This window comes from Arvicola amphibius, chromosome 15 (genome assembly GCF_903992535.2).
Source record: "Arvicola amphibius chromosome 15, mArvAmp1.2, whole genome shotgun sequence".
In the NCBI taxonomy this organism is placed as follows: Eukaryota; Metazoa; Chordata; class Mammalia; order Rodentia; family Cricetidae; genus Arvicola; species Arvicola amphibius.
In genome coordinates this window covers 14,704,411-14,716,655 of record NC_052061.1, presented here as the reverse complement: position 1 = coordinate 14,716,655, position 12,245 = coordinate 14,704,411, and the positions used below count along the sequence as shown (strand labels likewise).

Sequence of the window (12,245 nt, the reverse complement as noted above, 5' to 3'; positions counted from 1 at the left end):
CCGCATGTTATGGCTGGCTTGTTGCTGTCTCTGGTGTGCATGTCCCAGGAAGGTACGCGTGTCCTGAGTGTGTCTGCTCTGAGTGTCCATTCGGGGCCAGCCCCTGCTGCAGGGGGGAGGCATGGAAGCACCCCCTCATCCTCATCCGAAAGTGTGTCTTTGATACTTGCAGGCTCGGCAGCGAAAAACAAGTTTCCACAGGGCCGCCTTGGGCTGAGGCCAGGCCGTCCTCAAATAACATTTGAAGTTACTTAGCAAACTTTGTTTAGTGCAGAGAGACTCGGGCAGCGGGCTTGGGGGAGGAGGGGCAGTAAACCGGTTCCTCCAAAGTCCCTTGTCCCTCTGGGGGCACAAGTGCCCAATACCAGGCTTGGTCAGCCCCATCCCAGCTCTAGGGAACCCAGTAGTGCTGGGAGAAACTTGAGGGGAAGGGTGTGGGTATCCCATCCATGAAGACTCGCTTTTGCCTACCCACACCTGGCGTGCAGATAACGGCCACTCTGCTCTCCTGGATGTCCAGAGGCCAGCACAAGGCCTAGGGGGGGTTCAGAAATGAAAGAATCCCTGCTTTTGCAGAAGCCTAGCTCTGCCCACCTTGAGGTTAAATGAAGAGGCAGGTCAGCCAACTGGCTTAGAGAACATGCCCACTCCAGACATGCAGATAAGCAACCAGCAAGCCCCCGATGCCCACATGCCCACACCTCCCAAACCCCCATTTTTGGTCCCAGCCCTAGGCGGCAGAGGCTGGGAGAGCCAACAATGGCAGGGTTGGAAGTGAAGTTGGCACCTACGGGAGGGGGAGGGAGGTGATGCCAGGAATGGTGAGCCATAGCAGGCAGAGAAGGATGAAGAGAGAGAAAGATCACTAAGGAAAGATGGAAGCCAGGCAGACATCCTCGCCGAGCTCCAGGCTGCAAACGGGCAGCGGGCAAAGCAGCCCCAAGCCCTTCCAAGGAGTAGGCATGGGGGAGAACAAGCCTCAGGCTGCACGGGACAGGCAGCGGACTGGAGATGCCCAGCATGCCCCCCCACTGCAAACTCCGAAATGGAGACTGGCACTAGCAGCCGCTCGGCTCTGCCCAGGCACAGGGTGGGGGTGGGGCAGGCAGGGGGCCAAACCAAATGCCACCAGGCTGGGTATGGTAGCTGCCAGCCTGTAGCACTGATCTTGTCCTAGGTCCCCAGCCTAGTGCCCTTGATTCAGGAACTTTATGAATATAGGGGGTCTGGTGGCCCAGTGAGAGTTGGAGGCCCAGCATGCAAAGCCAGGTTCCCCCAAAGTATGGCAGGACCCCAAGACTCTACAAAGATGGTGTAGCCTGGTGCTGCCAGGGTGACAGGCAGAGGTAAAAATAAACCAGGCCCACCCCCAGGAGCTAAATCTAGGGCTCCAGGTGGAAGTGCGTCGCTGGGCTACCAGTTGCCCCCACCCCGCCCCTGGCTCAGAGTGCCATGGCCGAGAATTTCAGTGCCTGTCCAGGCCCAGATTCTGTACAGGAGAAGGCACAGTCATTATGTCTCCAGGTCTTAGGTGGACACATACGTTATATCACAGAGGCAGAGAAGGCGGTTACAGAGAGGCGATCAGTTTCGGGTTTTAGACAGATGTTGAGCCCCAATCTGAGCCCTACACCCTTTACCCCCACGCTTCCAGTCTGAGAAAGAAAGGGTGACCGAGGGTAGGAGAAGTGGGTACCCAGGCCCCCTCTGCTAATCCTGCAGCTGCCTACACTCTGAAGGCCCTGCTGAGCTCTTTCCCACAGCACCCAGCACAGTCCCAAGGACGGGACACACCCTTGTTTATCGGGCTCAGTGTCTGCCTTCCCACCGGGGCTGGCACCTTTGCTGGTTCTGCACCATGCCGAGCCCCCAGGGCTTAGAACAGGGCCTGGCACCCAGGAGGTGCCTGGCAAATATTTGTCAAGGAACGTAAAGGCCCCCCGGCTGCACCCCTTACATGCAGGCTCCAGTTGGGTGCCCAGTAAGGTATGGGAGACGGCAGTGGGCCTGCTATGCTGAGGGGCCTGACCTGTGGGGTGCAAGCATTGGAAGACCACCTTTCTTATGAGCACTAAACAGAAGACCTTAAAGGTCAGAATAAGGGGGGTGCAAACAGGACTGAGGCTGAGCACTCTTCAAATCTTGTAGTGACTGCAGGAATCAGGGAAAGACCACGGAAATGGCTATGGAGCTGCCTCATCCCCAGGACTCCCAGAGTTGAGATCAGAAACCAGCAGAGACCACATGGCCTCCTGCCTTTGACCCTAGCACTAGGCATGCTTCTCTGGATCCCGTTTTGTCGTATATAAAATCGAGTGCCCATGTCCACATCCCCGTTCAATTTCAGAGCATTTTCTGCAAGGTACACCTCTGATTTCTCTTCTCTTTTACATTCTTTTTTATTTATTATTATTATTATTATTATTATATTATTATTATTATGGTTTATTGAGACAAGATCCCATTATGTAACCTTGACTAGCCTGGGCCTTCCCATGTAAACTATGCTGAGATGATTGGGTTGGGACCTTTCTGCCTCTGCCTCTGAAGTGCTGGGATTTAAAGGCAAGCCACCATGCTCAATAAAAACAAACAAACAAACAAAGGAACATTATTTTTGAGACAGGGCTGGGCTATTTATAAATCAAGTTGGTCTAGAACTCTTGATCCTTCTGCTTCAGTCTCCCAAGTACTAGGATCAAAGGGGTTCACCCCCATAGGCTGGAGAGTTGGCTTAATAACTGCTCTGGCAGAACACCAAGGTTCAGTTCCCAGCACTCACACAGTGGCTTACAACCATCCCTAGTTCCAGTGCTAAGGGATCGGACACCTTTTGGCCTGTTACCTCTTAGGTATCAGGAGCAGATGTGGTACACAGGCATATATGCAGGCAAAACACTTAAACACCTAAAATAAAGAAATATTTTTTACAAGGCTGGTCACAACCCTGCTTTCAAAATAAAAGCCAGAAAGGCTGAGTGATCTATCTGAGGTCACACAGCTAGTGAGAGCCTAGCCTAACAGAGCCGGGATTCCAACCTAGAAAACTAGCTCTACAGCTCTCTGCTAATAGACAGCCCTGCCTCACACAGAATACGAGATGTGCTCAGGGTCGCCTAGCTCAGGACCCAACACAGTGAGCCCTGTATACACACTAACTGTCGGCATGATTTTAGGACAATTTGCTGTCCCTCTACAGAAGACTCCCTCTCCCTGCTATTCGGCCACCTATGACTTTCCTCTCTTTTCTCAGGGTCAGAAGTGAAGAACCAAAAGGTAAAGGGTTGGCGTGAGGGCATAGCTCAGCATAGCTCAGCATAGCTCAGCATAGCTCAGCAGTAGCACTCATGAGCCCCGGGTTCTAATCCAGCACTGCAAAGGAATGAAGGCCAACGGTTAGAGCCCCACAAAGACGAGGTCTCAAATTTAGCTTTGTCCCATTTCCTGTTCTCTACGGCTGGGCAGTGAAGGGAGGGACCTCGGCTGCTGGGTCCAGAAATCCATGTCCTGGGCACAGATGGACGTGTCCCACAAGCTAGGCCAGAGAGAGAGCCAGGGCTCCAGGACAGGTCAGGGTTGCCCAAGTGGCTCAGTCAGCCAGTGACATGGCTCCCGTAAGGGTGCTCTTATTTCTAACCTGGCCTGGCTGTGGCCGAGTGCAAACTAACCTATGGATATCACTCTGCCTGGGTTCACATATGTGTGGCAGCACATGGGACAATGTCCAGGTCTGTGTGGGACCCTGTGCCAGCCAGCCTTTTGTCTTACATGTACAGATGTACTATAGATATGTATTAGTCATACGCGTGCGTTTGTTACCGAATGTATTTGCGAGGCCGTGTTTCAGACCTTAGCACCGCTGGTATCTGGGGCTGGATTGTTCTTTGTAGTGGGGTGACCTGTACAATTTCCCTGGCTTCCACCCACCTATTGCCTGTGACACCCCTTCACGTGTGCCAACCAAATACGTTTCCAGACATCCCCCGTTGGGTAAAATCACTCTGGAAACACTGGGTTGAAGGCTATGTGCCCATGCTTCCACGAGTATGCTACTGCATGTGTGTGCTCAGGCCTGCTCCTGTGTTTGGTGCAGGGGCAGGGGGGGGCGTTCTCGTGTGTGCAGTGACACTGTGTGCATGTGTTTGTGGGTTCCATGTGCTACTGTGTGTTGAGTGGTGGTGCTTCATGGCATGTGGTTGTGTGACTGTGAGTCCCTGTGCATCTCCACCCACACGTGGCTCCCTGCCTGCCATGCGCATTGACATGCTGGGGTGCGGCTAGGTATCTGTAGGTGTCTGAGGGGGGGAGTCTCTTTGTATGTACACGTCTGTGTGTGTGCGTGTGCACACATGTTTGTGCCTGATAGAGGGAGGTTTGGACTGCCAATGGGATTCTCTTCGGCCGCCTGTGCCAGCGAGTGTATGACTTTGGATGAGATGGACTCAGAACAAACTCCCCCACCAGATGACTGCATCGAAGCTGGTATTTCCCTGGACCCACCTGGATGATTTGTGCCCCTCTCCCCTGTGCTTCAGACTGAAAGTCGCCTCTCGAGACATGGCGTTGACTGCACCTCAGAATGGTCCCTTCCTCCAGCTTGGATTACAGATTCAGGTGGGGACAGACAGACCCTGCTCTGGTCAACCTATGCTAGGAATGCTGGCATCCGCTCCAGCAGACAGAGCTGGGTCCCAGCACTGACCCCTGCCCACTACTGGCCACTACCCCAAGCTCCCCTCAGGGTGGGGTTTAGTGGGTAGAAAGCTCCCCAGTGCAACCCAGCTTCTGATTGGCTGCGTAGAGCCGCAGTGCCCGATACCCACCTCCCCTCTCTAGCTGGCGCAGCCACATCGGTAGTGGTGGCAAACGCAACTCTGAGTTCTGGGCACAGCTGCGCCTCACAGAGGCCTGCCAGCCCCACCAGAAGCCAGACACCCCAGCTCTGTGCCCCGACCCCTCCCTGCCCGCCTGCTCAGCCTGGCAGCATAGTCACCCTGCCCACTGTCCCCTAAGGCTGCCAGGCCCAATCCCCCTCATCCCTTCACCCTCTGGGCCTGGGCCCCCCTTGGCCAAGCCTACTCTGGGGCCCAGGCCCCTGCTAGAGGCTGCTCCCGCCCTCAGAGGGGCTCCTGAGGAGGGGGAGGTGTTGAGGAAGGGGTGGGGGTGGGGAGCTAGCCCTTCTTCCTTTAGTGAGTGAGCCCAGAGCTGGAGCCAAAAATCGAGGAGGAGAGATATTCAGAGAGAGCCAAGACGCGTTTGGCAGGAGAGAGAGGGAGAGAGGGAGCGGGAGGGGGAGGAGAGGAGGAGGGAGAGAGGATAGAGCTAGAGAAAGGGGGAAGGAAAGGGGACCTCAGTTTCCAAATCCGAACCCTCAGAGCCTCCCAGGGATATCAAGGGGCTCTGGGCTATGGACCCCAGCAATGAGGGTGCTGAGGACCATAGGAACAGTGGTCTCAGGACCACAGAGACAGTCATACACCCAGCTGGCCAGGCCTGAGCAGCCACAGGCAGAAGCCAAAATCAATGTGCACTGAGCAGACAGACAGAGGGAGGTCTATGGGCTGTCCCGGCACACCGCACCTTGCCCACACAATGAGCTCCTGTCCACAACAGGCAGAGGCTCAGCAGGGCCACCATGGTCACACAACCTCATGGGAAGGACAAGAGGCCAGCCTGCTTCCAGCTGCTCAGTGGAGGGTGGGGGGAGAATACATCATGGACACATGGACATCATGCATGGTGTCTAGAAGCCAAGGAATGCCTGAGAGAAAGGCCATGTGGTGAGACACCACAGTCACAGGGACAAGCCCAAGATGCACAATGACATGGGGTGGGTTGCCGGCACACAGAGACACATCCTGGCATGTACACGCTAACACGCATGTGACCTATGAATACACATTTATTTATGTGACTGCTATCCTTCCAGAAAGACACAGGCCAATCCATTGTTGTAGGTGGGATCTACATACAGTCACTCCACTCTGAAGCACAGGCAAAAGAACGGTGAAAGTAACAGGCCCAGTGCTATCAAAGAGCTGGGCAAGGCCACGCCACAGCCGCACGGCCATGCATGGCAATGCACACCCCAACTACACCGTCACTAAATACATAAAAGAAGGTGCGACAGTCCTTAGGGTGAAATGCAGGTAGCACCCATCAATAGGCCCTCAAAGACAAATATAAAGGAACACGCATGGGCTCATACAGGGGTCCATGAGGACACGGTGGCTACAAAACCACCCAGCCTACTGATCATTTACTGGAATCTCGAGAACCCTGTCTGTCTATCAGTCATCCCTTCAACCTCCAACTCCACATCCAGGACTTTGGAAACAGGAGAGTAGCAACACCCCTCCTGTTGGATGCAGGAGGGCAGTGGAAACACCCAGCTTGTTGGACCCAGCAGGACGGTGGAGACACCCATCTTGTTGGACCCAGCAGGACGGTGGAGACACCCATCTTGTTGGACCCAGCAGGACGGTGGAGACACCCATCTCACCAGGGACAGAAGCTGTATCTCCAATACCAAGCAGGAGATACACCCCAAATTGCAGCCCTATCCCTGAAGGACAGAGAATCCAAGCAGCTGAAAACATGGGCAGGTCTGCAGCCCAACCAGGCTCACCCCAGGATTCTTCCCACATGGCATCCCCCGACAAAGCCTGCATTCAGTCAAGTGTTCACACGGGGTCCTGCTCTCTGGAGTGTCCCCATCACAATCAACTCCCTGCAGACTGCGAAGCGGCTCTAGAGCAGAGGGGGCATCTCTAAGTCACTATCAGGATGAACAAGGCTCTATGCTTCGTCCCACTCCTATACAGACCAATCTGTGCCTGCATACACCTGGCTCCCACTGGACAGGGAACGTCATCTCATCTCATGCCAGTCACCTCGCCCTACTGTGAAGTCTGCCACTCTGCCCAGCCTACAAAACCCCAATAATAGGAAAAGAGCCGAGCCCTGTCCTTCCAAATTCTTGCTTCCTCCTCCAGGCTGTTCACTGGGATTGCCACGGTGACATGGGGCTCTACCCTGTATTCTTGCCTTCTCTACACTGGGAAGGCTCAGTTGTCGCCAATATGGCGACGGGAGCAGTTCTCAAGCACAAGTCATTGCCCAGCAGTGAGTTACATCCCAGGGCCAAGGTACACATGTACTTCACAGACCAGGACTGAGAGATGCAGAGAGACTGCTGACTAGTCCTTGACCTCTGCCCTCACGGCCTCCATCTGGCAGCCATGGAAACTACATGAGACATCCGTGTCTAGGTCAAGAACCCAGGCTCCTTCTGGAGATGTATTAACCCAGCGAAGCCGTGGCTCTGAGCTCAACCAGATCCAGCACTGGAACATCTCCTAGGACGCCACTGTAGTCCCCAAAGTAGCCTGACTTGGCTTGTTTCATTCTTCTGTTAGGGGCAGAAGGTGTGCACAGAGCCAGAGCCAGAGAGAAAAGCCAGCAAGCACTTCGAGGCATGGCAGTTCAGGCTCGAGAGGTAGCGGCAAGAGGATCAGGAATTTAAGGTTATCATCTGTACAGAACTACTTCAAGGGCAGCCTGGGCTACGTGAAGTCCTGTCTCAAGCAAACAAAAAAGCAAGACTACCAGGTCCAGCCCTGCTGTCTCAGCACCAGGCTGAAGCAAGATGACCACTAAAAGTTCAAGGCCAGCCTGGGCTACGTGGCAAGGCATCCACCATAGAAACAAATGAAAAGACAAAACGTGAGCACGAGTCATAATTTATAAGGACAGAAGAGTGGCCACAGTGACCCAGGAAAAGCCACAGAGGTGGGAAAGAGACATAAGGCAGCTCCAGCTCACCTTCAAGCGTGTACACATCTGCGCACGATCAAAGGTTCTGTAGGGACTGACAGAGATGCGTGTCGGAGTGTGACCCTATCTGTGCCCCTCCATGTGTGTCTTTGTGTGTGTTCACAATTATCCACATATCAGCATATGTGTTCTTGTGGCCAGGAGTGGGAAGACATGGGTGTGTACCTATACAGATATTAGAGAGTCTCTGCTCATAACTTGAAAATCAAGACTCCATACGAAGACGTATGTCCATGGCTCGTCTGTCCTGGGCTTTGTGTGCACATTTACACCTGCCGTGGTCGAGGGTGTACTGAGGAATCCATGACTCTGGGAGATACCACTGTTTCTGTGCATGTCCACTCACAGCCTGTCTTGGGGGTGATGTGTGTATTGTTGGTGGTTATGAATACAGGCGCACAGTTTGGCCTTGATGGCGATGTGACGGAGGTTTTCATGTCTGAGCTTACACGGATACACGCAGTCCATCTCCAGGGGCACATGTGTGCTGAGGTGTATGTTAAGAGTTGTGTGTGTGTAGATGTCAACGTGAATACGATGTTTACGACCTCCCCTTGGTGGTGATGGCACATGTGTGTGTCTCCGCTTGTTGAGGGGCCCACTGAGTCCACCTCAGTCCTGATGTCCATCTGAGCCCCAGCCCGGCTGCTATAAAGCCCTTCAGCAACTCCAGCAACCAATGGATCACTGTTTCTCTTTTCTAGAAGGAGATTCCCCCCACTACCCTTCCCCTTGCCGCCCCACAGGGCCCTGCTGCTCCAAGCTTGGTTCGGCTCAATTATTTATTGACTTTAAAATTGAAGCCAATCCTGGTCTGAAAAAAAAAAAAAAAGGAAAGGGAGAGGGGGCCGAGAGGTGGGGGAAGAGAGGCTGAGAGTGAAATGGGGGAAGCAGAGGTAGAGGCCAGAGCCAGAGCAGAGCCAGGGACAGAGGGACAGACAGCTAGATGGACAGAAGGACAGAGATGGCAAGGAACAGACAAAGAGCAGAGATAGAGAAACACACACACACAAAGGCAGGCAGCGAAAGAGGTTGGTTGGAAAAGCAAAGACGGCGGGCAAACTATGGCGGTAGAAAGGTTTGTGAAGAGAGATGTGGCTGAAAGGCAGGGACAGCCAGACCCTGCTGACCGAAGGCTGCCAAGGACCCTAAGCAAAGGGGTTTCCCTGCCCACCACGCAGGGCTGGCAGACTGGTGAGACTGTGCCCACTCCCCTCCCAGGCAGCCTGGCGCGTGCAAGATGTAACTCGCACAGATTGGAGCCCATATTCCCTTCTGGAGTGCCACAGAGCCAAGCCGAGGCCATCACCCCAATCCTGGGGGCCATCCCAGTCCCTTCATAGCCTTGTCACCAGGGTATCAGCTGGCATTTTCTCTCCAGGGGTGGGTTCTTCACTTGACCCGTGGGGTGAGGAGGGGGCAAGCCCAGATGCCTGACAAGCGTGTCTTAGAGGCTGGCGAGCAGCCTGGGGGAAAAGGTGGCGGCTGGAGTATGGGGTCTTTGTCCTACGAGGCCTCAAACACCAGCCACAAAGACCAGCAAATTGTCACCCTGAAGGTAGCCCCAGCTCAGATCTAGATAGCTGACAAGGTCCTCCTGTGGGGGACCCAACATACGGTAGCTGACAACTTGGAGGTGCAGAGCCACACCGTTGTGGTGGTCAGACTGCCTGTTGACACCTGCATGTGTGTACACTGTGTGGGGCAGGCGAGGATGGGCCCCTCCGCTGACACCCACCTGCATGTGGTATGTACTGGAAAACAGACCATCTCCCCTGGTCATCTGTGTTTGTGCCACACAGCCTGGCCACCATCGGCCCACAGTGGACACACATAGATTCTAGACTCACAAACACACACTGGTACCTGGGAATACAAGACTGCTGTGTCGTCGGAACTGCAACGGACCTGCATGTATCTTTTTACCCTTCCAAATGTGCCGGCATGCCCCTCAACATACCTGGCAGTATATATACGCATCACAGGCATGAGCTCCCACTCAAAGGTGGGGCACATTTAACACTTGTCTGACAGGGCCCTGGCTTAGCAGAGGGTGCCAGTAGAGACCCAGGGCTAGCCTAGAGAGCGCCCAAAGACAGGCCTGACCGGCCGGCAAGGCTAAACAACCTCTACAAATCCCCTCTGCTTGCTGTCTGTCACCTGCCCTGGCCTGGTCCTGAAGGTAGCACTGTGAGGGTCCCTCTAGGTCTGGGCTGGGCTAGCTTGTGCCCCATTCAGTGCTTGGAGTCACGGCTGGGAAGAGCGGGGTGGCACACCAGGCTTGTTCCAGGCCTCAACCTCCGCTATACACTGCGCAGGGAACTTCGCTGGAGGCGGGACACGGTCTCGCGCTCGCGCTCCCGCCGCACGCCAAGGTCGGCGCTGCTGTGCCAGAGGCTGACCCGACGGCTGATCCCAACGGGGTCGGCCTGCGGTGTCCACCGCTGCTCCCGCCTTTCCCGCCTGCGGGTGGCGGGCCGGGATTCCCTGGGGCACTTCCAGGTCCACACCGCGGCGGTCCAGGTCTCCGAGACCGGAAAGTTTGCATGAAGGAAAGTTTGGGGCTGGGAAGCCGCGTCTGCAAACGTCCAGGATCCGCAGAGAGGCGCGGCCCGGGCTGGCAGCACGCCCGTCCCTCCCTCCCCTCCCCTGCCCCTCCGAAATTTGGGAGCCCCGCCATTTTCTCAGCCCCGCTCCCATGCGAGGCCTGAACAAAGACTTTGGGGAGACGCCCGGGCCGCTCGGGGCACCCCAGCCGCGCGCAGAGATGTCGCCCTCACGCCCGCCACTGCCACCCCGGGGGCCGCCGCGCCGCGCCGCGCCGCGCTCAGGGAACGCCGCCCGCCCGCCCGCGCTCCCCGGCGCCCCGGGGCCACTCTGCCTCCTGCCGCCGTGTCACCCTGCCTGCCCGCGCCTGCCACCACGCCGCACCGCCGCGCAGCAGCAGGGGTCCGCTGTCCGCCGCGCCCCGCCGCGCGCACTCGCCCCCCTCGCCCACTCTCCACGCACTCCCGCCGCGCGCCCCGGGGCAGCGCCCCGCGCCCCGCCCGCAGCCCGCGCGCCTGCTGGGACCCCGGCCCGGCCCTCCCGGGGCGCGGGGGCGGCGGCCGGTACCTGGGTGAGGCAGTACGGGGAGTACATCGCTGGGCGCCCGGGCGCGAGCGCGGAGGCCGGCCGCGGCGAGGGCAGGCCCGGCAGGCGGCGTCGCGCTGGCTGGCACTCGGGCTCCGGCTCCGCTGCTCCGGCCTCCGCCGCGCGGCGCCCGCCCGGCCCGCGGCCCCGCTCGGCCCACCGCCGCTCCGCGCTCACAGGCTCGGCCCCGCGGGCTCCGGGCCGCCGCCGCGCTCGCCGCTGCCTCTCGCGTCCGCCGCCGCCGCCGCCGCGCGTCTACTCCATGCCGCCGCCGCTCGGCCGGTCGCCCTCGCCCGCCGCCGCCGCCGCCGCCGCCGCCGCCGCGCTGTGAAAGTGAAAGTTTAGACAAAGTTTGGAAGCGGCGCACTCCGGGGAGAGGGAGCGGGCGGGCGGCGCGGGCGGGAGGAGGGGCGCGGGGAGGGGCGGGCGGGGCGGGTGAGCGCGGCCGGCGCGCACACACATGCACACACGCGCGCACACACACAGACACACACGCACACACACATACACACACACGCGGGGACGCACACCGACGCGGCCGCCCCGACACGTGCTGGCCGGCGTTCGGGCGCCGACACACGCTGACACGCAGCGGGGCTTGGATGGGCACAAATGTCACGGAGGAACGTAGGGCCTGATCCTTATGGAGTCACACGAAACGGAGGTGCACACCGGGCACAGACACAACCAAGATCCACACACCACCTACTGTCACATGTCGTCCCAATGCAGACCAACGCTGAGAGCCATACAAACATACATACACGTGCCACACATGTAACTGCGGAGTGATACACGTATGATCACACAACCATACCTTGTCACACTCCAGACACACAGTGACACACCAACACACAGCTAAGCCAAAATATCTTGGCAGGCAGCTGTGACAATCCACCCAGACACGGGGTGACACTGATAAAAAGGATGCACTGACACATTGCAACTCCCATACAAAGAACACAAAGTGTCGCTGTACAGGGGCACACACATCACACATTGTGCTGCCCAGCCCTAGGGCACACTGATCTACAATCCTGATAACCAAACCTTAGAGACTCTTCCAAATATCTCTCTCTCACACACACACACACACTCACACACACACTTCATATGTCTCCCATACCTTTGCATGTGTCCTGGGACTTAGGAGAATTATCTGTGTTTTGTGGTTGTGCTGCAGCTCCTCTTGCAGGCCCAGGACTCCCCACTCCCACTGCAGATGGGAATGAGGTGGGTGGGTTGGCACATGTCTGTAATCCCTGCATGCAGAAGCT

At 56.9% G+C, this 12,245-nt stretch overlaps 1 protein-coding gene across 4 annotated transcripts in view; it reads right to left on the bottom strand.

The window, feature by feature from the left end:
- Nfix (nuclear factor I X) overlaps positions 1-11,065 on the bottom strand; it is a 94,205-nt gene extending 83,140 nt beyond the window's left edge. For all 4 annotated transcript variants that reach the window (XM_038312544.1, XM_038312547.1, XM_038312546.1 and 1 more), the window contains exon 1: positions 10,951-11,065. In XM_038312544.1, the coding sequence (XP_038168472.1) occupies positions 10,951-10,977 (27 nt within the window). In that variant the 5' untranslated portion in view covers positions 10,978-11,065. The remainder of the gene's footprint in view (positions 1-10,950) is intronic.
- Between the last annotated feature and the right edge of the window lie 1,180 nt (positions 11,066-12,245).